The 26,684-nt window shown below is 36.8% G+C and overlaps 1 protein-coding gene across 14 annotated transcripts in view; it reads left to right on the forward strand.

The window, feature by feature from the left end:
* Positions 1-26,684, forward strand: part of FHOD3 (formin homology 2 domain containing 3) — a 719,587-nt gene that overhangs the window by 507,480 nt on the left and 185,423 nt on the right. For all 14 annotated transcript variants that reach the window (XM_007486745.3, XM_007486741.3, XM_007486739.3 and 11 more), the window contains exon 10: positions 2,073-2,311. In XM_007486745.3, the coding sequence (XP_007486807.2) occupies positions 2,073-2,311 (239 nt within the window). The remainder of the gene's footprint in view (positions 1-2,072; positions 2,312-26,684) is intronic.

The raw sequence follows: 26,684 nt of genomic DNA on the forward strand, positions 1-26,684 counted from the left end.
AAGAAGAAGAAGAAGAAGGAGGAGGAGGAGGAGGAGGAGGAGGAGGAGGAGGAGAAGGAGAAGGAGGAGGAGGAGGAGAAGAAGGAAGAGAAAGAAGAAGAAGAAGAAGAAGGAAGAAGAAGAAGGAGGAGGAGGAGGAGGAGGAGGAGGAGGAGGAGGAGGAAGAGGAGGAGGAGGAGGAGGAGGAGGAGGAGAAGGAGAAGGAGGAGAAGAAGGAAGAGAAAGAAGAAGAAGAAGAAGAAGAAGAAGAAGGAAGAAGAAGAAGAAGGAAGAAGAAGAAGGAGGAGGAGGAGGAGAAGATGATGACTTAAATATGAGCTATATGTTTCTTTCCAACTTGCCTAGCTAGAGTCACACATCTAGGAAGTGTCTAAGACTAGCTTTAAACTCAGGACCTCCCTTCTCCAGGCCTGGCTCTCTATCCATTGATCCGCCTTGTGATGTTATCTTGACAACCTTTCCAGGATTTGTTTGTTTTAGTTTTTTTTGGTTATTCTTTTTGACTTTTTGGAAGCCTTTTTCAAGAGAAAATATAAATTGGCCAGCTCTCTGTTTTCTCAGACGTATATTCCAGACATGTTTCAGCCTATCTTCCATCGGCTGGTATGTAGTTAATAGGGAAACTTTTCTTTAAAGACAATCTAAATGGAATGCTAGCAATTATTTATACCTCGGGGTATCGATTAAAAAAAAATTACAGACATCCTTATTCTGAATTAACCTTTTGTTCCTAATATCTAACTGTTATAATAGGCAATTAGGGATATAAGTAAAACTTTCAATAGATTTATCCGAGGAGTTGACATTCAAAATTGAGTTGTGATGAACTTGGCTGAGCATTTTCTTCTTTAGTGTGAGAAATGGTTTCAGGTATCATGTCCAAAAGAGAAGTAGTTTCTCTAATCCAGATTCTCTTATAGAAGCCATATTTAATTTCATTAACAAGCCTGGTGTCTGTATCCTGAAATAATTTCATCAGTATGGAGTCTTAGGTAATCAAATGTTTAGAAGACTATAAAATCAACTTAGAACATCTGAGGGATCAGTATGTCTCATTAATTTATAGTTTCCCATATCCATAGCATCTGAGATTTCATCCTTTTGGGGAGCTACTAATGTGGGAGCTCCTATTTTTCAGAGCCCACTCCACCTCTGTCAGGAAGAGATATACCCTCATATTCTTGCTTTCACAAAATCCTTCATTACTAATCTCAACCTCATTGTAGCTAGGCAGCTCTGTGAAGAGATCTCTGGGCCTGGAGTCAAGAAGACATGAATTCAAATATGGCCTCAGTAAGTCTTTAGCAGTTGTCTCAAGAATGTAGAGGTTAAATAATCTGCCCCAGATGACACAGCAGAGTACTTTGCTAGGTGGCTCAATGGGGAAAAAAGACATTTTAATTCTTTAATTATTGGGGAATTCATTTTCTAATGTCTAGCAATCTTCTTTGCAGATAATGTTCAAGTTAGTGAGTAAGGGGAGAAAATGTTGATTTTTGCATTGGTTTCTTCATTCTCCTATATTGCAGGAGAAGTACTATAAAAGGTGACCAGGCACATGGACTCAGGGTCGTAGAAAATGTATCTTTTTATCTTTGGGGTTTGGAATTACTTCATACATTTCTGTAATACCACTAACAGTTTTGGGATTGATTAAAATTAAGATGACTATCTCATTTATTTTTTCCATTCATTGTCTTCAGCTCATCCTAAAATACAGTTTCTTGAGGTAAAGAATTTATAGGCATCCCAACTTGTTCTATGAAAATAAGAAGACCTTAAATTTTTTTTCAGGACAAGGGTTCAGATTGACTATGTTCTGTTGATAAAGAAAATGAAAACTTAGTTGAGGCAAAATTTAATTCAATGGAAAATAATGCATAAGATGATTTTTTCAAGTTCCATAGAATTTTCCCTACTAAAGTATTAGATACCTATCTAAATTTAATAATTTTTAACTAGTAAGGGCTGCATCCCCCATGTATTATTTGATACCTCTGCTTACTCCATGCTGCCTGTCAAATTTATATAAACTTCAAATTGATGCCTTTCCTTTTCTTCTACTTTTTTAGATGACATTGAGGCACGAAGATGGTGATGAGAATGCTGAACCTCCCCCCAATGGACGGAAAGACAGGCGAAGGGCTAGTCTGGGTTCAAGTGAGCATCGAGGCTTAAATCGAAGGCGGAGCCGAAGGCACTCAGTTCAGAGTGTTAAAAGCACTTTATCAGCTCCTACGAGTCCCTGTAACCAGCCAGCTCCTAGCTTCAAACTCAGCCAAAGCCATCCTGTTGGAGATCTCAGTGAAAAGTAAGCCCATTAACCTAAAGTCTTCCTTTCCCCCAAATGGTAACCCTCTGATGGCCAGAGTGAGAAGGGGGAGAGATCAGCACTCCTAACCCCTAATCCCCACTGGTCCATCTCTTACCCTTTCTTGAGCTGTCCAGGACAGCAATGCTTACTCAGGCTGGGATATAGGAATCTTCATCTTACCTGCTTGAAGTATGCACAATTTTGTCTATAATGACTTTTTTTGTATTGTGGCATTTTGTGAGATGGAATAGAGTTGGTCCTTCTGGTCTTCAACCTAATAACAGGCAATGTACTATAGCGTTCATATACTTCAGAAGAAGCCTTGTGAAAGTCTGAAGTCTCTGGTGACATTAGCTCAGTGAATCAGGCAAGAGAACATAAAACCTCCTAAGACTTTCTGTTGAGTCAGGAAAACCTGAGTTTATATTCTCCTATGTGACTATGGCCAAGTAAATTTTGTGAAAGTAGATGTTACAATGGATGCCAACCAGTTTCCACTCTGTTGATCTATCTACAACCATATCTCTTCTTATTTTTTTTCTCTATATCTATCTATTCCATTTATCAACTGTAAGCATTTTCTATGACTGTTTTCACCATTCACACCTTCCCCATTGCTATGTTTGGAATCCTGTCTTAAAATAATACAACTAAAATCCCATCTTCCTCAAGAAGCCTTCCCAACCTTTCTTTATTCTAGTGTCTTCTCTCTCTTAATTACTTCCTATTTATCCTGTATATAGCTTGTTGATACATTTTTGTTTGCTTTTTGTCTCCCCCATCCATCTGTGTACTCTTTGAGAGCAGGGACTGTTTTTTTGTCTCTTTTTGTATCCACAAAGTTTAGCACAGTGCCTGACATAAAACATGTGCTTATTAAATGTTTATTGATTGACTGTCATCTACTTGTGTGTGTGCACATATACATATAGATATATGCATTATATATTTTTATATTTATAAATAAGAATTGTTTTTGAATTGTCTAATACAAAAGTCATATGATTATTTAGATCATAAGATCATAAATAAATATGGACTAAAGCTTGAATTATTTTCTTCCTTTAGATGAAGATTGAATTTCAGAAATAGAAAGCAGAAATGTAGAAAGTAGGAAATCTGTAGGTGCTTAGGAAATGATAAGTAAATGAATTTTAAGTTCTGGTTGAGTTTCAGCTCTAGACTCAAGGTAGTTTCTGATTTGCATACATAAAGAGATCTTTTCCAGTCCTCATTCTTCCAAAATCAACTTTTCAGGTGCTCTCCTGGTAATCATTCCTACATTATAGTGTTCTTCTATTTTTAAATGTGCCTTCATACAGACTCTCTCTCTCTCTCTCTCTCACACACACACACACACACACACACAAACAAACATACTTCTTCCATGCCTGGAATATTCTCCCTTCTCATCCCTGCCTTTTGGCATCTTGAGCTTCCCACAAGACTTTGCTCAGATACCATGTCCAACAGGGAGTCTTTCCCGACAATCCTTTAAATACTCAGGGAAAGATATCACCTCCCCCTGATATCTTCCTGGTCCAGATAAAATACCTCTTGTTCCTTTACCATCTTGAATCTTCTTACCATTCTCCTTATCTTCTCAGCTCTGTACTTCCACCCCTTCTTCTTCCAAACTGTCCTGCATAAAGCTATGGGTCCTCTTTTTAAAACTGATCACTGGTTAACCTGTTTGTCCCTGCATTCCTTTTCTTAACCTTTTTTTCTTTTTCCTTTCTTTCCTGGTGGGAATGAATTAAAAGATTATACTACAAGACCTAGATAGAAAAAAACCACAACTGGATTTGATTTGAAAAGAATAACAGGAGTCCAACCCAGTATGGATTACCTTCAGTTCTTTTAAAGTTATGAGCTGATGTGTTCCATGAGCTCACAGCCACACTACATGAGCAGTAAATGGTGACGACTAAGAACATCTGAATAATGTTTAGATTGTGGCTTTGGGAGAGGTTAGTTAACTGACAGTTTAGCAATTCTGATCACCCTGATTTTCCAAGAAGCAAAAGGCTTCAATCAAGTAGGATACAGTTCTGGCAGAGAGGCTACAAGTGCTGGAATTTGGAAAACACTTTTGGGATCATCCAGTGGGGTAAAAAGAAAGAGACTGAGTCTTTTTATGAGGGGGGAAAGGGGAAGGAGATAGAAAATTATGGGTCTCACAAGATTTTAAACTAGAATGGATTAGTAAACTGAGACTCAGTAAATTGACCTCCCAGGGTATATTAGTAATAAGATGCAGAGCTGAAATTCCCACCTAGGTCTTCTGAATTATAAACAAAGTGCTCTGTTCTACTGTATCCCATCCCTGCTAGACAGTAAAAGTGGTCACTACTCTTCTACCCTCTCCATCTCTTTACTGTTCAAGGAAAGAGAGAGAATACTCCTTCCACATGCCTTGAAATAGGGCTGACTAGTCCTGAATCCCTACAATTCATTCCATAATTTTCTTTCTCAACATGGAAGACTCATAAAAAAAAAAACTCTAAGAGACTCATGACCAAAAAAGGATATCCACCATCATAGAAGGATCAGACAGAGTCCAAAAACATACCATCCTTTACTTTGTTTCTTCCATGAATTTTTCTCTAGTGTAAGCAATATGAGTCTTTCACATCAGGATAAACATGGAAATACATATTGTATGATAATATATGTATAACCTATATGATATTATCCTTGGGGAGGGAAGAAGAGTAGGAAGGAGAGACAGAACAGAGATTATAAAATATCAGAAAATTAATATTAAAAATCATATTGGCAGGAAATCTGGAAAAATTACTATAATTTTTTTAAAAATTAAGCTGGGTCATTCAACTTGTCAGAAGACACAGCTTTCAGTGGAGGTAACCAATTCCAAGCTCTACTTCTCACCTCCGACTTTGTTGTAGAAGACTGGAAATCTGGGTCCCTCTATGTTACAGATATGTGCTAAATCCAGGATAAGGTGAATGTTGGTGTTCTAGAATGCAGGAGTGCTGTGACTATAAGAGTGGCACCTATTTTGGGTAAATTTCTCCTTTACTGATCCTTAAATGTATTAAGGAGAATGTTTTACTTCTCCCCAAGAAGAAATTTGAAGTATAAAGCTTCATCTTGCTTATCTTACTGCTCTTAGGGGAATGCTTTCCTGACTGTTTTTAAGTTCTCCAAGGAGAACCAAGTAGAGTTTTTTTAAACTATTATCCTTTTTAATTGATACTTTTACTTATTATTTAGTAAAGTTGGCTTCATTTGTGTTTTATGCTACTGCAGGGCTCAATGTATCTTAAACCTTAAAGCTAGATGGTGCATTGAATTGAGCCCAGGAAGACCTGGGTTCAAATCCAGAGTCAGACTCTTATTAGCTGTGTGATCCTGAGCACATTACTTAACCCTGTTAGTCTCAGTTTCATCATCTGTAAAATGAGCTGACAAACCCTTGTATTTGTCAAGAAAACCCTGGATGGGGTCACAAAAAGTGGAACAAAACTGGAACGACTTTAAAACAACCTGGTGTCTCCTTTTCCTAGCCCTGGACCCTCTTTAGCAGATGTTGCTTACTTTCATTGATCAGAATTGACATTTCTGTAGTGTTTTAAGATTTGCAAAGCGTTGCATGATCTCCTTTGAATCTCACAACAATTCTGTGACATGAGTGCTATAATTATGCCTCTTCCCCTCATCCTCCTTAAAAAAAAAAAAGGATCAGGATGCTGAGGCTCAGAGATGGTAAGTGATTTATTCAGGATCACAAGGGTAATAAGTAAGTACCTAAAGGGGGATTTAAACCATCTCTTCATCCCTCCAAATTCAACACTGCCAGCCAGGTTTTTTAAAAAACTCAATGGAAAGCAAGAGAGTCAGATTGTGCACTTGCTCTCCTCATAATTAGCTCTAGAATTACTTAGAACATACATAATTAGAAGCTTCTCTAACATAACTTCACCACCCTACCTCATCCCTCGGGATGATGTGTTGTTCTTTATGATCCTATATGGCATTTTCCTGGCAAAAAATACTTCAATGGTTTGCCTTTTTTCTAGCTCATTTTACAGATGAAGAAACTGAGGTAAACAGGATTAAATGACTTGCCTGGTAGTAAGTGTGTGAGACCAGATTTGAACTCAGGAAGATGGATCTTCCATATTCTAGAACTAGCATAATATCCACTGAACCATCTAGCTGCTATAAGGATGATCTGAGTAGATCTGTTATGAGATGACCTTTGCTTAGCAGACCAAACTTCCAACATTCTTCTAATACCAGGACCAAAAGGTGCTCTGAGAGATTTCCTTAGATACACTGCATCCACCTTCCCAGTATTCATAGCATTATCTCAGTGGTTCCCCATCAGAACAGGGATGCTTTTCTTATACTTCTTAAAAATGACCTAAAAGACTTTCAAATAGAATTTCTAAGGCAATATCATGTTTATGCAGATGGTACCACAGATTAAAGAGAGGCAAAGAACAAAGAAGTTCAATTCATTAAGCATGTATTAAGTATTTACTAAGCTGGAGATTCAAAGGCAATAAAGAAACCACCAATTTGTAGAGGAGCTCTATCCTAGTAAAGGAAAATAAATAAATATGTGCAAAGCAAATAAATACAAGGTAATTTCATAGGGGAACATTAATAAGTGGGGAGCTCAGGAAGGACCTTCTGTAGAAGGTGGTCCTTGAGATGAGCTGTGTAGGGAGTTAGAGATTGCAAGAGGCAGAGGTTAGGAAACAACAATCTGTCCCAAAACAAGTAAAGAAATAGAAAAAAAGGACAGAGATAGAAGATGGAATTTGGAAAAGGGGGCCATGAAGTAGGTGCCTTCATCTTCAAAGTAGTTTAGGAAAGTAGTATGAGATTGGAACAGAAAAAAATAGATTGGAGCTAGATTAGGAAGGGTTTTATATGCTGAGCAGAGGAATTTGTATTTTATCCTAAAAAAAAGGTGGGGGTGGAGCCACTGAAACTTCTTGAAAAGAAACATGGCAGAGTAAGACCTGTACTTTAGGAATATCAACCTGGCAACTGGGAGAAAAATCAAGCTCTCATTTAAATGCTCCAAGTTCTGGGTTCTCCCTGCATTGAAAATCATGATGAATGGATTGAGGATGTCTGAACGTTTGGAAAAGAATATGTAGATGGCCACCTTGGCATTCAAAACTCCTGACATTATTCAAAGAAACAAATATTATCAGGTAGACAGCAGGGTTAAATTGGCATCAGTATTGCATCCCATAGAGGTCTGTTGACCTAATTAGTTTTCCATGTGCTTATCCTGAGTCTTAGTCTTGCCTTGAATACTGCTCACTGGCTTGGTATGTTGTGAGTTCAGGTGGAATTACCTTTTGGCTGAAAAGGATAACGATGGTGTACTGGAGCTACAGATTGTGTAAGAACAGGTGTGCAAGCCACCTGCTGGACATAGCCCACTAGTTTCATGATGTTAGGCCCTCCAGAAGTGCAGAGCAGTGTGGCCAGTGTTTCTCTGCTGAATTACAAATGTACCACTAACAATAGCTTGTTTATAAAACGTCTTACTCTTTTTTACATGGAATGATGTTACCCTGGTTTTTGGATTTACTTAAGGCATCCTAGTTTTAAAAACTTATATTTGTTTTTTAAATATACATTTTGACATTCTTAAAGATGAATCACATTCCAAAAGTTGGTGCCTGTGAAATGGCCTCATCTCAAATGCTTATTTGAAGGGGATTTGCTCTGTGGCCCCCCAAAACAACTGTATAGCTTGTGAATAGGTGAATAATAGAAAGAGTGGGGGGAAAGGGGATAAGAAGCAGAGTGGGAAATGGTCCCTGTATGCATAGCTGAGTCACCTGTGTAACATCTGTGCTTTAAAAAAATACCTTAAAATAAAGTAGCTCATTGTATTGAATTCCCCGTAGACCTTGAAATACACAGAAGCATGCCTGACCTAGATTTCTTTTCTTCGAATCTATGTGAATTTTCTGGCTTTACTTATTGCTAACTTTTTTAGTGTTTTTTTTTCTTTTTTGACTATATGCACCACATGCAAGGAATTTTAGATGAAGTTTCACAGTTGTATGATCCAACTCGCTCTTAACTCTTCTGTAAGAAAGATGAAACTATATTGGAGGCCAGAAAGAGACTACACAGTCCATTTAATAATAACGCAATACCTTACTTTAATTATTATTTATAATAATTCCTCCCGACATCCTTATTTATTTATTATTCTTATTATTAAAAATAATGGGCAGAGACCATTTGGAACTGTGCCCAAAGGACCATAAAACTGTGCATAGCCTTTGACCCAGCAATAGCACGACTAGGCAGTTATCCCAAAGAGATCCCCCTCTCCAAAAAAGGAAAAGGACCTATATACACAAAAATATTTATAGCAGTTCTTTTGGGGTTAGCAGAGAACTGGAAACTGAAGGAGTGTCCATCAGTTGGGGAATGGACACAGCTATTGCTGGGTCAAAAGTTATGCACAGTTTTATGGTCCTTTGGGCAGTTCCAAATGGTCTCTGCCCACTATCTGTAACAATAAGAATAATAAATACATTAAGGATGTCTAGAGGTTTGGAAAAAGAATATGTAGATGGGCAATATTAGCATTTAAAACTCCTAACACTATTAAAAGAAACAAATGTATTGAGGGAAAGGGAGGGATTAAATTGGCATCAATATTTTATCTCTTGACCTATTTGTTTATTGACCTAATTGTTTCCCATCTACTTATTCTGACTCTCTCTATATAATATATATTATATATGACATAATACTTTAGGTTTGCAGAAAACTTTATATGCATTATCTCTTTTTGCCCTTCACAACAACCATAGGTAAGGGAATTGGTACTATTATCATTATCCCCATTTTATAAAGGGAATTGATATTATTATCCCCATTTTATAGATAGAGAAACTGAGACCCAGTAAGATTTGCTTGAGATGATACAGCTTATGTCTAATACAGGATTCAAACTCAAGCCTTCCTGACTCCAAATCCGGGGTACTTACAGTTTTTAAGCATTCTGACATTCTTCTCCGATCATCACCACAATATTATGAAATAGGCATTATTCTCCTTTTATAGGTAAGGAAACGAAAGCCCAGAAATTTCTTGACTTTGTCCAAGATTATTGAGCTTGTAAGAACTGGTACCAGGTTAGAGCCTACATCTTCTGGTACTTATTATTTAGTACTTCATCTGCTTCTCTACGGTGTTGCCTCTCAAGACATCAATAAATATAAAACCATTAACATAACAGCCTCTTTGAAAGCAGAATCATTCAGTCATTCATCAAACTTGCATCATGTCTGTTAGACCTTAAAGGAGGAGAAGAGCCCCAAAGGCTCAGACCAGGGGCCAAGGGTCCCTTAGGTAGGAGTGAGAAATAAAGACCAGAGAGATTAGAATCTTTTGAGGTCAGAAGGGATGCACAGCTGATAGCTAATGCCAGCAGAGTTTATTGAATAGGGGAAGAGTTTATAAAGGGAAAAAACACAAGAATGAAGGAGTGGGGGAGTGTGAATACATGTGGGGTTCAGCAAGTTCATGGTTAAATAGGTACAAAAACATATTCTTTCTCAAGATTGCTTTTCCAGCTAGCTGTGCCACTTCCTAAAATATTTACTCTACTGGGATAGGGGAGATATTCACATGCCAATCTTTTGTCCTTAGACTTGGAATATTATTTCCAAAGTTTGGACCTTTGCCTAATTTCTTAGACCCCAAATTTGGTTTGTCTCTCAGTGTCTACTTAATACATTTTTATTTTATGTGTTTAATCAGTTAACAGGATGGGGACTGGACATGGTATTCCATTGGTATCAGGAACTACCAAATAAGGAAACTCCCTCTACAAGTGTATTTCACCCCCTCCTCTGAATGTTAGTTTTAGAGAATTTCCTTTTTAAATAAAATATTTTACTTTTTTTAATTATATAAAAGCAATTTTAAAATATTCATTTAATAAATTTTAAGTTCCAAATTCTTTCCTTCCCTCCTTTTCTGCCACCCTGATTGAGAAGGCAAGCAATTTGATACAAATTATACATGTATAACCATGCAAAACATATTTCCATATTAGTCATATTGTGAAAGAAAACACAGGTCAAAACCAAAACAAAATAAAGTAAAAAATCAAGTGCTTCAGTCTGCAGTCAGACCCCAGGTATTCTTTCTCTGGAGGTGGATGGCATTTTTCATCATGAGTCCTTTAGTCTTGGATCTTTGTAATAGTTAATTCATTCATAGTTGATCATCATACAATGTTGCTGTTGGTGTGCCCAATGTTCTGGTTCTGTTCACCTCGTTTTGCATCACTTCATATAAGTTCTTCCAACTTTTTCTGAAATTATCCTGTTTGTTATTTTTTAGCACATTATTCAATCACAATAATAAAACACAATTTGTTCAGTCATTCTCCAATTGATGGACATTCTTTCAGTTTCCAGTTCTTTGCTGACATAAGAGGAGCTGCTATAAATATTTTTGTGCATATAAACCCTTTTCCTTTTTTTTTTTGGATCTCTTTGGGAAAAAGGCCTAATATTGCTATTTCTAGGTCAAAGGCTATACACAATTTTATGGTCCTTTGCTCTTAGTTGCTCTCTAGAAATGATCAGATCAGTTTGCAGCTCTACCAACAATGCATTTGTATTCCAATTCTTATCCCCTCCAACATTTATCATTTTGCTTTTCTGTCATGTTAGCCATTGTGCTAGGTGTGAGGTGGTAATTCAGAATTTAGAGAGTTTCCTGGAAACTGAGAGATTAAAGGACTTGTCTAGGGCACACAGTAAGCATCAGAGACAGGGATTGAACCTAGGTCTTTCTGCCTATGAGGTGGGGTCTCTTTTTATTCTCCCTCTCAATTCCAGATGTGATTGAAACATCTGATATTGTGTATATGAATGGATCTGGGAAAGCAAAACAAAGGCTTTAAAGAAGTAATTTTTTAAATGAGTAAAATATTTCATTTTAGTCAGTGACCAGGTGATTAATTACATCCTTAAATTCTGAAGGAGGTGTCTGAACATTCATTGATTTTGTTCTTGTTAATATGGTATTATTTTAGCTTGGTTATTTTCTAACTGCCTCCTAAATTCTATACTGATATTTCCTGGTTATCTATTCACTTTTTTACTGAGACCACAACATTTTTACTATAAAATGTCCATAATTCTAAAAAAATATTCCCTTACAAAAGTGACTCCTTCCTGCATCCCACTTTTCTCCTACCTTGATCTCTTCTACTCCCTGGCTCCTACCTCCAGTTCTTTAAACAGCTATACCATGATTGAGAACAGAGAGATCTAAAATATAAAATTTACCAGTCTGTAGTTTAGTTTGCATTCATAAAAACTTCCCTAGTTTAAGTATCATAAAATATGCCAACCAGAAATGGTCATAGTATTCCAAGTGTGGTCTGATCAGCAAAAGGTAGGTGAGGGAAGAGTATAAGCATTTATGTGGTACCCACTATAGTGACATACAGTGGATAAAATGTTGGCACTGGAGTCAGGAAGACTTGTATTTTTGCATTCAAAACTGGTCTCAGACACTTACTAACTGTGTGAACTTGGGAAAGTCACATAACCCTATTTGCCTCAATTTCCCCATTTGTAAAATGAGCTGGAGAAGGAAATGATAAATCCTTCTCTCATCTTGGCCAAGAAAATCCCAAATGGAGTCTCAAAGAGTCAAACATAACTGAAATGACAAAACAAAAAATAGCATCCTTGAGGAGTTGATAATCTATCAGGAAACTGTGACATATACACAGATAATCTGAAATAAGGCCTAAAAAAATTATTAAGCTCATAGACAAATCAGATAGGTTGCCTAAGGGAGTAAAAGACAAAGAGATCACTTTGAAGCTTGGTTTCTAATAAAAAGCAAGTAGTGATCACAAAGGGCTGGATTGATTTCATCAAGGTCATGATGGGTTTACATTGTTTCTTTTCCAATAGGATAAGTAGACTATTAGATCAGAAAAATGATACAGCTATATTTTACCTAGATTAATAAAAACCTATGCCAAAGGCTCTCATGCTGCTCCTATCAGATTTGCTGATAACATAATTTGGTGGATTCATAACTTTGTTGAGTGGTTGGATCCAAAGAGCAGTCATTACTAGTTGCATGCCATCTTATAAAGAGTTCTTATTGGAGAATCCTTTGTATATATAAAATGTCACATGTATGTGACATTTTTTGCAGTGACTTGGAATAAAGAATTTTTTTTTATCAGATGTATAAGTGACACAAAAATAGAAGAAATGGCAAATATGCTGACTGAACAACAGAGTCAAAATGCAAAATGATTTTGGCAGACTAGAAAGAGCACTGGATTGAATCTTAAAAAATTAAACTTAATTAAACTTAATCGGGTAAATCCCAATCCCAATCCCAACTTGAATCTGAAAAATCAGTTTCAACAGTATAAGATTAGGGAGGCACAGTGACTTAACGGTCTATCTGAAAAAGTATGATTCAGTAGTATAACAGGGCAGCCAGGAAGTTAATGAAGTGTGATGACATATTAATTCCAAGGCTTACTGTTTGAGATTAGAGATCATCTCATTTTATTATTCCCTGGCCAGACCACCTATGGATTATTGGTTGGAACTCTGGGTGCCCATTTCGGGATATTGGTAAACTGGAGACTGTTTACAAGATGGCAACTAAGATGGTGAAGGGTCTCCAGATCATGTCATATGAATATTGGTTGAAGAAATGTGGATATGTTGCTTGGAGAAAGGAAGACTTAATGCAACTTTAGTAGCTGTCTTCAAGAAAAGAAGAAAGAGAGAAAGGAAAATAATGAGACAAAAATAAATCAATAATTTTTAAAGCTTTTACTTTTTTGCCAAGGACTATGCTAAGTAGTAGAAGTACAAATGCAAAAGTGAGATGGTTGATGGCCGCAGGGAGCTTTCATTCTAGTAGGGAAAAACTTTAAAAAATCCAGACAATTCAAATCTGAGCTCAGACACTGTAACTTTGTGACCCTGGGCAAGTCACCCCAATTTCCTAGCCCTTCTAGCACTCTTCTGACTTGGAACCAATACTTGGTATTGATTCTAAGACAGAAAGTAAGGGTTTAAATTTTTTTATTTTAACTTCATACAAACTGGTCTAATTTATCTTTTTTAGATTAATAGGATTTTATTTTCCTACAATCTACAATCCAGCTAAACTGTCTTTCTCTCTCTGTTCCTCAAACATGATACTCTATCTCCCACTTTCATGCCTTTGCAATGACCAGCCAACATGGATACCCTCTCTCTTACCTTCACTCCACAGTCCTTATCTTCCTGTAAGACAGAGATTCTGCATGATACCTTTCCTGATCCCCCAGATGTTAGCGATCGCTCTCTTAAACTACCATGTATATAATGACCTTTCATATATTTGTATTTGTTTACTTTATATTTATTCTGTACGTATTTACACATATGCTTTTTGGTTCATTAAAATGTGAGCTCCTAGGAAATAGGAATTATTTTAATATTTTCATTTGTGTTCCTGGCACCTAGCACAATGCATGCCATATAGTATAGCTCTCAATTGTTAGTATATTAATATGATGGTTAGATTTGAAAAGGTCATTGGGGAAAGGATATGCATGTGCTACCATGACTTGGAATTAACTGGGAAACATTGAGGTTCTGGAGAAGATAAGATGAAAACTCCTCTGCCAGATCCCAGGGTCTCAGGAGTGAGGGAGGGAAAAGAGGGAATAGAGTCATCCTCTTTAGAACAAAGAGAAACAGGTAGAAGCCACAAAAAGGAAAACTTAGAGCTTGGTTGATAGAAAGAAAAAACTTGCTAATTCAGGATTCTTTCCCAAAGTGAAATGGGCTGTCTCCTGAACTGATGGGCTCTTCTTTCACTGGAGGCCTTCAGGCAAAGTCAGGATGACTGTTTGTCACATGTTGCTGAGAAGATTCTTGTTCAGGTATGTGTGAAACAAGATGGCCTCTAAATTCTGAACTTTGCAATTCTTTGAGTATATTAGCTTCCTTTTATTAGTCGCATTACACTATTGAATTTGTCAGTAAATAAAACCCAACATCTTTTTTTATATGAACTGCTACCAGTCTAGTTATTTCCAATCTCATGCTTATTGTAGTTAATTTTTTGGCTTCCATATTGAAATTTTCATTCATCTCCACTTAATTTTAAACTTTCTTTTGTTTTTGACCAAGATGTTTTGACCTAACAAGATAATTGGGAGTTTTTACATTGCCATTATTAATATTAAATATTTATTGGCCAAGGACTTATTAACCATCTAAGTTCAGTATTCTTTTTTTTTTAAACCCTTACCTTCCTTCTTGGAGTTAATATTGTGTATTGGCTCCAAGGAAGAAGAGTGGTAAGGGCTAGGCAATGGGGGTCAAGTGACTTGCCCAGGGTCACACAGCTGGGAAGTGTCTGAGGTCAGATTTCAACCTAGGACCTCCCATCTCTAGGCCTGGCTCTCAATCCACTGAGCTACCCAGCTGCCCCCTAAGTTCAGTATTCTTAAGAAAGATAAGTCAACTCTTCAAACTTTGTTTCATCAGCAAGTTTAATGAGGATGTTTTATGTATCTTCATATAAACCACCATTAATAATATTGAGCAAGATAGAACCAATTGTAATTTTAATATAACTTCATACACTAACAATATTGTTACTTTTAAAATAGTAGATTTATCATTGGTATTTTATTGGTCTTCTGCAAGGGTGAGCAAAATAAGTCAATTGGACAGTACTCTTCTAAGTTTTGGACAGCTAGGTAGTGAGTGGATAAAGTGCTGGTGTAGAGTCAGGAAGACTTTATCTTCCTAAGTTCAAATCTGGCCTTAGACATGTACTATCTGTGTGACCCTGGACAAATTACCTAACCCTGTTTGCCTCTGTTTCCTCATCTGTAAAATGAACTAGAGAAGATGGCAAACCACTCCTATACCTTTGTCAAGAAAACCCCAAATGAGATCATGAAGAATCAGACAGAACTGAACAGCAAGAGCAAAAATTCTAGGCTTACAAGTAAATAATTCTTGACTTTTTTTCTGGTAAACAGTGAAAGCCATTTGTCTAAGAAGCATATTGACCTTTCCAATAAGGAATTTCTTTTTCCAGACCTCACAAAATTCTTTCATTTTCTTATTCTTTTTCCACTGTATTGACTTGCATATTTGGACATCTTTTAGCCTAGCCTGTTATCTGGTATTTGCTTATGATCTGACTTATATCACATTATGTAGTGACTCAGCAAGCAGGGTCTGAATGTTCTAAAGCAAGAAGGATGTCTCTGCTCTAACCTCTAGCACACTTTTGTGAGCACTACTATCAAGTGAACTCTAGTGGAGAGGGGGTGGGAGGAATCAAAGACAGGGCATCTCAGAAATGGGACAAGAGATTCAAAGACTTTTGAACACTACTGGTTGGTTATTCTTCTCCCACAAATGTACAGTCTTCATCAGAATCTCACTTAAATATGTCAGGAAAGACCTTGAGTGACATACTGGCAAAGAAACCCGAATCCACTCAGAGTACTTAACTGTCTACTGCATCAATTCCCTCTAACAGCCAACAGAAAATGACAAGCATAGCAAATTCCAATCTGCTTTGTGTTCATAGATCACTATAAAGTACTAAGCACAGTAAAATGTAACACAATCCTCTACATGCTTCACAAAATTGGAGTCAGTTTGTTGGGATTGTATAACAGAAGTCGAGATATTCAGATATCATCCCTCATAAATCTGTTTAGAGAAAGAAAAACAAGAGTATAATCTCACTCTAGCTGCACACCACTAGAAAGGAATCGGTGCTCATAATATTCAACTGCAAAGTAGGAACCTTTGCTGAAGCCAAGCGACCAACTTACCTTCTCTTTGCTGATGGCTATCTTGCATTTGCAACTAGCCAGAAAGCCTAGAGTCAAGATATGTTATATCCATCTCTTCCTCTGAGATCTGTTGGAGAAAAGATCTGAATGGGAAGAAACTAACCCTGGTCATGGTCAACACAGAGCAACTCCACCATCAGGAAATTTCAAATATGTCCACCATAGCTAAACAAACTCTAATGTTTGTGAAGTTAAGAGAGAAGAGATGTCAGTTAAGGTTAGTGCTAAGAGCTTATTATAGTATAGATTGTATTATTTTTTAATATTTATAATCTCAGCACCTAACCTATCATGTAGACCTTTCAAAGCCTATTACTGTGAATAAGTCTTTTTTTAATTGAAAATTTTATTTAATTAATTAATTTAGAATATTTTTGCATGGTTACATGATTCATGTTCTATCCCTCTCCTGCTTCCCCCCTCCATTGCCAATGTGCAATTCCACTGGGTTTTACATGTGTCATTTATGCTTTGAATAATTCTAACCAGCCAGCAGGTATATGGGACCATCTTAAAAGGCTGGATCTCCTCAAAATAGAACACATGTCACAGGATGAAGGCAGCATGGGGAAGAAAGTGGCTATAAGGATTTGAATTCTGCCTTTTTATTAAACAACTACTCTGTTACGTTCTCAGAGGAAAACAAGAGAATTAGAAATATTGATACCATCCAAAAGATTATTCCAATCTGGTGGCAATTGAGATTGGCTCTTGCAACTATTGACAAATACAAAAATGACTATAAAACAAAACTTGGTTCAATGGTAACTCTAAGTGTTAATAAGACTTCCTGGTTGTCTAGATTCTAGATATTATATGGAAGGAATGGAATTTTAAGGGAGGCTCTGAAGAAGGAGCAGAATTTTTAAAGACTGAGATAAGAGAAGAGATTTAAAAGTCTCTTGAAGGCAAGAATAAGCATGATGTAAAGGAGAGGAGTCATGATGAAGGCAGTTTGGATTCATGGTTCAAGATAAGAATTTAACCACCTCAATCAACAATGCAATAATCAATATATAAAAACCCACATTATGATATTTCAGAAGCATACAGGAGTCACCTATGTGGCATGGGACAAGCTATGTATGATCTAAAATGTAGATGGGTGGGCCATGTAGCTCCAAGAAAATACAATAGATATTCAATATGTCCAAAAGAAGTAGTGTTGAGTCTCCTGATCAGTGTGAATATGGAAAGGACCCAGAGTTTCCTTACATTGTATTGGCATGGGTGGTAGGTCTCATCTCCAATGTCAATTTATAGAATTATTTCAGTCTTCATTCCGGCAGCCTTCAAATAATGAGCTCCATAGTTTTCGTTGCTTTCAAAATGATAATTTCATTGTTTCCAGCTGCTGAAAAGCATCCGTGAATTTGTCTAAGTAATGTACAGGTCAAATCCTGTTATAACTAACTCCATTGGGAATGCAAATATTTTTCTTTGGAGTGGAATTTCATTTTAACCAGTGTTGGCAGCATGGGAGGCTTCCTGTCTTCACTGTCATCACCCACAGCCTCTCTTTTCTTACTTGGGATACTAGTCTTAGGGATATTTCCCTCCTTTTTTCATGCTAGACCCTTCCTCACCATATGTCACCGTGTGAGCAGGCTAGTCTTCTTGAATGCAGTAGGAACAACTTTCTTGTAGATACTCCCTTTAAAATATGTATATGGAAAGGACAGGCCCATAGACATAGTATCCTTCCCATTTTAGTATAAGATATTTGTTTGATCTAAGTGATTCCTGATTCTCCCCCCATTCCTAGTCTGTTCCCAACTCAGGGTTCTTCCATGTACCTATCTCTCAGATAGGTTTACATTCTATTTCTGTTTAAAAACAGATTTAAACATAATTTTTCAATGAACTTCCCACATGAGTGACAGGCAAGGCTGTTCTGAAGCTTGTCTATGGGAATCACCTTCATAGTCTATGACAGGGACACCATTTCTGTATAGCAAGTCCAGTGACCACTAAGTGGCCTTGGGTCAGCTCTAGTCATCCTGTTTTTTTTTAAACACTTGCCTTCTCTTTTATAATCAATATTGTGTATGGGTTCCAAGGCAGAAGAGCAAGCTCCAAGGCAATAGAGGTTAAATAACTTGCCCAGGGTCAGCCAGCTAGGAAGTGTCTGATGCCATATTTGAACCCAGGACTTCCTGTCTACGGACCTGGTTCTCAACCCTCTAAGTCACCTAGCTGCCCCCAACCCTATCCATTCTAATTGTATTGGCTTGAAAAGCATCTGAATCTCTGCTGAAGGGGCCAAATAACTTTCCTCCTTAATTCCAAAGATCTTGAGGATATGCAAAAAAGGGCACAGAATGAGAGAAAAAAAGGAATAGAGGCATGAGAAAGATGGATGGGGCTTTTAGATTATATTGGAAATAAGGAACGTGAGCCAGAGGCAGCAGCTTCTGGGTTAGTGGCAAAGAGTCTTTGAGCCAGGCCAGAAGCTGCATTACCAGGCTCAAAGGCAATGGTGGCCAAGATCCAAAGTAAAGGCAGCAGATGCCAAAGCAAAGGGAGTGTGGACTCCAGCGAGAGGAGTGCAGCTCACAATGTATGCCTTGTCCGTGGGTCTTACAACAGCTCAGAGATTTACCATAGCAGTCTATCAATGACTCAGTTCAGCAACAGGCATTTATTATGTGCCTACTATGTACTAGGAGCTTTACTAATTAATCAGTGATGTTATAAAGACAAAGGTGAAATAGTCCCTGCCATCAAGGAACTCATGTTCTAGAAAAGTAATGCTTGGTAGCATTGGTAGCAATGGTAGACAAGGTATATGTAAGGTGGTATATTCAATGCATCTTCAAAATAGACAAAAAAGTAACTTTGAATTGGAAAATATTAGTTACTGGAGGGAACATAAAATGGCCCCTGTAGATGGTGACACTTGAGTGAAAGCAAAGAATCCAGGAAATAGAAATAACAAGGAAGAACATTCTAGCAAGAGGTATATCCAATTGAAAGACCCAAGGACGGAAGATAGAACATCACACATGAATAATAGCAGTGAAGCTATACAAATGGAGTATAAAGTGTGTGAAGGGAAATAATATTATTAAAAAAGACTAGAGAAATGCAAAAGACTCAAGTTGTAGAGAGTTAAAACTCCAAACAAAAGTTTGTATTTGATCATGGAATAGGGATCCACCAGAGTCATTTAAGTAGGGAGATAGACTGGTCAGATCTGGGCAACTACAGAAGAGGTTTACTTCATATAGAAACTATTAACAGAGAGGAGTCCAGGTGAGCAGGAATGAGGACCTGGACTAGGGTGGTGGCTATATGAGTGGAGAGAATGGGAGATATATGAGATTTTGTGGAAGTAAAAGCAACATGATTTAGAAATCGATTGGACATAGCAAGAGAAAGTGAAGAGTCAAGGATGATGCTGAAGTTGGGAACCTGGGTGACTGAATGGATGATGGATCCATATGATCTCAGGGCTTTGGAAATTAGCCAAGAATATACAATTCATAGCAGCAAATTTTCATTCTTGAGGGTTGATGTGAATTTTGGCTGTAGCCAAAACCTTTTGGACCCAAATATGATCAGTAGGATCTATCACACTGCTCAGAGTCAGCATGGTATAGTGGAAAGAGTGCCCAAATAAGACATTGTAGATTTGAGTGCATGTTGGTCTGCCACTAACTCACTGTATAACGTTGAGCAAGTAACTTTAACTCTATAAGCTTTAGTTTCTTCACCTCTAAAATAAGAGAATTAAAATCCTTTCTAGCTTTATGATTTTATTTTTTATAATCAAAGTTTTACTACAAAGTGGCCACTGGACCTGGAGTCAGGAAGAACCAGGTTCAAATCCTTCCTGAAATAGCAACTGTGTGACTGGTGAAGTTGACTATCTTTATTGAGGCACTTTCTTCATCTTTAGAAAGAGGGGCTTAGACTCTAACATTTAAAGTTCTTTCAAAGTCTGTATTTATAATGCTATCATAGAATGCACCAGTCACTGAATAAATGTTTCTTGGACCTAGTCCCAACTCCCTTCATTTAAAAAAATAAAGTAATGAAGGCCCAAAGAAATTAGGTGTTAGTGGCAGATTCATGATTAAGAGCTACATTCCCTAATCTCTGTCTTCTCAGTTAGTTTCATAAGGCTCAGCTACATGATGTTTTATTTCTCTGGTGATTTGTAATCCTAATTTGTTTAATGTATATATTTCTTTCTTCACAACTAGATTGTAAGAACTCTTGAGATTAGAGCCTTACATTTTGTACTTCTTTTCTATACCTCACAGTGCCCAGCAAGGGGATAGGAAGAGAGTTTCAGTTTCAAAAATGTCTTTTGAATTAAAATAGATTGGAATAAACCATGGAAAAAAACTGTTTGAACTTGGAATCAGAAGAGGCCAAAGGGACTGAGATCTGATGTGCTTGACTAACACTGGAGGAGTAGGTGGATAAGAAGAGAAATGATGTGGATGGGAATGGGCAGGATAATAACCTTGAAAACTGGGAAGAGGCTAAATAAGAAAGCAAGTGAAACCATAAATGAAAGGCATCATATAGTAGAGTATTCAAAGCACATTGCAATATTTTTTTTCAGTAGTCTTTTGGGCTGATTGGAATGGGAGAAGACATAGAGGCTGATAAAGAAAAATTGCTGTCATTTAGAGTTTTTTTTTTATCTTTTCTTTTTAATATCCTTCCAAGCACTTAAATATAGGCAGGCAATGACTAATGTTGTTAGCCAGTTCCACAAAAATATGACAGGTGAAATGACATGACATTTCCATTGGAAAAGTGTTTAACTGCAAGATCCAAGGGATGATATCATACAGGGCTTTGTGATATTATGGTGGAATTAGGTCATAACATATTAATGTTCAGAAGTAGAGAGGACAGAGGACCAGTATTGGATTGAGGAAGATTCTGCCTCTCACGTAGCCTAGATTTCAAGAGTAAGCTTCTCTGAAATTCTTGGTGCCTCTGGAGAATCCCCAGGACAATAAAACAGAAGTGTGGCTGATCTCCTTTGGTGGCGGAACCTTCCATCAACAAGAGTTTCCAATGCCACTGAAACTATATGTCCATTATGCTTTCCCTTTACCCTTCCCCCCAAGATTCTATTATAGACCAATGCTTGTGGGAGGCACATTCCATGGGCTATGCCTTTGTAGTTTTGCTTCACAATATATGCTCTATTAATATCAACCAATGATGATGATTCTACAAGAGGTACCATATTCATATATAAGAAATGTTTATCATTTTAAAGTGATAACCACCTCCTGGTAGATGAGACCTCTTAAGAGTCTCCTCTTGCTCCCTCCTCATGGTTAGTGTTCTCTCTCTCAAAATTAGTTTGGTTAATTTGTAAATTTTGGATCTCTCTCTCTCTCTCTCTCTCTCTCTCTCTCTCTCTCTCTCCCTCTGTCCATCCATCCATCCGACTGTCCGTATGTATATATGTATGTATGTCTATCCTTGTATTTCTGGCACCTGGAATATGATAAGAGTGTAATAAATGTTTGTGAACTGAATTGAACACAAATACATAGGTCCTAGCACAAGAACATTTTCCCTGTATTTTTGGTGGCATGTCATTCTGTAATTCTATGGCCCCCAAAAGGTTTTTATTAATTCAAAATTTTATTTATTTACTATTATTCCTCTTTTTTCCCTTATCTTCTATCTTGTATTGATGCTAAGGCAGAAGAACAATAAGGGCTAGGCAGTGGGGTTAAGTGACTTTCCCAGGATCATACAGCTGGGAAGTGTCTGAGGTCAGATTTGAACCTAGGTCCTAGGCCTGGCTCTCAATTTACTGAGCCACCCAGCTGCCCCCATGCTTTTCTTTGTAAATTTTGAGTACTAAATTCCCTTTCTCCTTCCCCCTTCTATTGAGAAGGCAAACAATACAATATCACTTTTACATTGGAAATCATGCAAAACATATTTCCTTATTAGCTATATCACAACTCCAGATTGCTCTCCATAATGATTGGACCAGCTAATTACTCTATTAATGTACCTATTTTCCTTCATCCCCTCCAGAATTTGTTATTTCTGATAGGTGTGTGCTGTTTTAAGTTATATTTCTCTAATAGTGAATTAAAGTAGTAGAGATAGCTTTAATTTCTTCTTCTAAAACCTACATGTTCATACCCTTTGAACATTTACCAATTTGAGAAAGGCTTTTATTTTTATAAATTTAACTCATTTCTTGACATAGTTGAGAAATGAGGCCTTTACCAGGGATACTTGTTATAAAAATTTTTTGACATTACTTTATTTTGAGAAAAATGTAGTTTCCCTGATTATCACTTATAATTAGGTCTGTTTTTGCTTTGGCCTTGCCTAAGATCATGATTGCTACCCCTGCCTTTTTAACTTCAGCTGAAGTATATCAGATTCTGCTCCTATCCTTTATTTTAACTCTATGTATGTCATTATGTTTAAGATGTGTCTCTTGTAAACAGCATATTGCTGGATTCTAGTTTCTAATCCATTCTGCTATCTGCTTTCATGTTATGAGTGATTTCATCCTATATATGTTCACTGTTGTGATTACTATGTTTTTCTCTTCATCTTATTTTGTTTATCTCTCTTGTTTATCTCATTTGTTTATCCTCTCTTTTTATTTCTCCTCAGAAGTCCATTTTGCTTCTACTCACTGCATCCCTTAATCCACCCTTTCTCTTATCATCCCTTCTCCTCCATCTCTTATTCCAATTTCATCCTATTTCCCTAATAGGTAAGATATATTTCTGTATATAGCAGAATGTATATATATATATTCTTTACTATTTGAACCAATTTTATGAAAGTGAGGTTTTCCTGCCAAACCTCCCCATTTCTTCCTCCAACTCTAAAAGATCTTCTTCACATGCCACTTTTATGTGAAAAAATTTTCCCATTCTACCTCTTCCTTACTCCTTCTCTCAGTGCATTCCTCTTTCCCACTCTCATCTTTTTTCAAGATAATTGCATATTATTGCCTCATACCCATGCTTTCTATCTACATGAAATCTTTCAAACTGCCCTAATAATTATAATGTTCTTAGGAGTTGCATGAATCATTTTCCCATAAAGGACTGTAAACAGTTGGATATTATTGAGGACCTTATGATTTCTCTATCAAGTTTATTTTTTTATGCTTCTCTTGAATCTTGTGTTTGAAAGTCAGATATTCTATTTAGTTCTGGCCTTTTGGACAGGGATGCTTAAAATTCCTCTATTTCACTAAATATCCATTTTTAGTGCCGAAGAGTTATACACAGTTTTGGTGGGTATTTTATTCTTTGTTATAATCCTAGCACCTTTGCCTTCTGGAATATCATATTTTAAACTCTTTGCTCCTTTAATGTGGTAGCTGCTAAATCTTAGGTGATCCTGACTGTGGCCTCATGATATTTGAATTGTTTCTCTCTAGACATTTATAATATTTTCTCCCTGATCAGGTACCTCTGGAATTTGGTTATAATATTCCTGGGAGTTTTCATATTTTGATCTCTTTCAGGAGGTGATTTGTGGAGTCTTTAAATTTCTATTTTACCCTCTGGAACTAAGATAGTAGGGAATTTTTCTTTGGTAATTTTTTGAAATCTCATGTAAAGATGCTTTCTCTGTTCCTTCTTTTTAGTTAGTCTAATAATTCTTAAGTTGTCTATCTTCAATCTATTTTCTAGTTCAGTTATTTTTTGATGAGATATTTTGCTTTTTTCTATTTTTTCCATTATTTTGACTGTTTTCTTGTTTCTTGATGTCTTGTGAAGTCATTAGCTTCCACTTACCCAATTCTGATTTTTAAGGAATTATTTTCTTCAATGAGCTTTTGAAAAAAAAAATTTTTTTTTCCCATTTGGGTAATTCTGCTTTTTAAGGAGTTCTACACTTCAGTGAATTCTTTGTCTTTCTTTTTACCATTTGGCCAATTCTGTTTTTAAGATGTTTCTTTCTTCAATATTTTTGTCCCTATTTTACCAAAGTGTTAATTCTCTTTTCATAATTTTCTTGCCAACTTTCTCATTTACCAACCATTTCTTTTTCCAGTTTTCCTTTACCAGTCTTATCTCTTTTTTAACTACTCCTGGAATTCTTATTGGGATTGTGTTCAGTTAGCATTTTTATTTGAGTCTTTGTAGCTATTTTGATATCATTATTTTCTGAGTTTCTGGCCTGGTCTTTTCTGCCCTGTGGTAGATTTTTATGTTCAAGTTATTTTTTGTTGTTGTTTGTTCAAGTTTCTAATTTGTTTCTTGATTTTGAACTTTATATTAAAGTTGGGTTCTGCTCATCTAAGGATGGGGAGGCACTGTCCTAGGCTTTAGGATTATTTTGCTCTTTTCAGAACTAGTTCTGAGGGTCTTCAAGTTTTTGGTGCTCCCAAGACAGTGTAATCCAGGGAGCGGCGTGGCAACTGCTCTTATGATCTACATTCTGGTCTTTACCCAGGTGGGGTACCTGCCACCATAAGCACTGGTACTCCTCTCTGTCTTGGAACTGAATTCGGGGCCCTTGCTTCTTGACTGACTACAAATGCTCCACTCTGCCCTGGAATTATGACCTAGGACTGCAAATGGCCAATAAAGTTGCCAGTCAGTGCCAGTGGTACCTACTACCAGCAAAGGGTGCCCTATAATCTCTTTCTGACCAGTTTCCAACCCCCTCAGTCTTAATGCTGGGAGATCCTGCTGCTGCTCTTGTGAGCACTATTGCTGCCACCCTTGTGTGTGCTTTCAGAACAAGCCTCTATATGACTGTCCCAGAGCTCTCCTACAGATCTCCTAAGTGTTCTTAAGCAAGACAAATGTTTCAACCAGACCTAAATTTGATTTTAGAGGTCTTATTTTAAAGTTTTTGGAGTGGACTGTTGAGAGAATTTAATTGGATTGCTGCTTCTAATCTACTGTTTTGTCTCCACCACTCAAAACAGTTAAGTAATTAATAAAATTATTAATTATTATAATTTTATACCATTTATATTATATTATTTGTATTATAATTATTAATAATGTTCATAAAAATTAATATATAAGTAAATTAACAACTGATTTCTCTGACTTTTAGTCAGCTGATACTCCTTATAAACTTCTTCTATCCTCTCTTGCTATAGTGATCCCTTATATTCATAATAGTGACCCTGACATACTTCAAGACTTTCATGCTCCTCCTACTCAGTTATGAAAAAGTCATCTGTCTCATTATGCCTTCTGGTCTTGCTTAGAAAAGTTTTCTCCATTTTCCAGAAGATAAACCTTAACATATTTGAAAATAACTTTCACATATTTCTTAACTTTTTTTCCAGGCTAAACACCCCTCGTTTCTTTAACTGTTCTTTTATGAGATATTCCCACATCTCTCATCTGTTTGGGCACATTTCAGTTTGTCAGTTTCTTTTAAGTGTGACACCCAAAACTTAGTGTGGTATTCCAGATGTAGTCTAGAAAGGACAGAATCCAGCAGTAAGCTTCTGATATGTGACCCATTTTCCTCTCAGCAAAAAAGAAGTGTTTAGAAGGAAAGATTGAAGCTTTATAACCTAAGGGAGCAAGGTATAGCTCTCGGAAAATATGTTCATTGCATCTCATCACTACAATTGAGAAAAACTGGGAAAAAATGAAGAAATTCTTCTAGCTAACACCATTTAAGATGACCAGTTTCCTTTATCTCTTGAGATAATACTGCCCTGAACAAATTCTGTGGAGAAGCATAATGTGGGAGGTGAGATATACGGTCACATTCCAACATTAGACTAATGAATCATGTCTATATTAGCGAAACTACAGAGTAGAGTAATGGATTATGTAGAAAATTTACATAAAATTACAATATTCTTTGAAACTACTCAATTGCAACATTTCTACTTCTCTACTTATCCTAATGGCTCATGTGCCTTCACTGATGTGTTCATTGAGATCCAAACCCAGATTTTAACTCTAGATCCTGTTTTCTTTCTACTACCTTTCTATATTTTTTGTGGCATATATAATGAGGTCTTTTATCTTCAAATATTTTGAGTTCCAGGGAGTCAATAAGGTACAGTTGAGTGGATTATCTGCATTCAAACCCCAGCTCAGTCACTATTTCCTATGTGATTCTGAACATGTCTCTTAATTTCTCTAAGCCTTAGTTTCTCCTTCTGTAAATTGAGAAAATTGGAGCAGCTAATCTCCAAGATCACTTCTAGCTATCAGCCTTTGATGCTACGATTGTGTGTGTGTCTCACTTCCTTCTTTGTTCTTAGATGTAAAAGGGATCTTATAACTCTTTAAAACAAACCTCTTTATTTGATAGAAAAGGAAGGAACTTGCTCCTAGCTGCACAACTATTTTGCAGAAGAATCAGGACTAGAATCTAGGTATCTGGATGGCAAATTTAGCTGCAGTTGTCCCAAATCCTCAATCTAGAGCCAATTATTAATGCTGCAGTTGTTTCTAACACCTGTTGCTTAAGAGAACTGGAGCCATGTTCCTTATGTTCTTTATCATTACACTCTTA

Source organism: Monodelphis domestica, chromosome 3 (genome assembly GCF_027887165.1).
Source record: "Monodelphis domestica isolate mMonDom1 chromosome 3, mMonDom1.pri, whole genome shotgun sequence".
Classification (NCBI taxonomy): Eukaryota; Metazoa; Chordata; class Mammalia; order Didelphimorphia; family Didelphidae; genus Monodelphis; species Monodelphis domestica.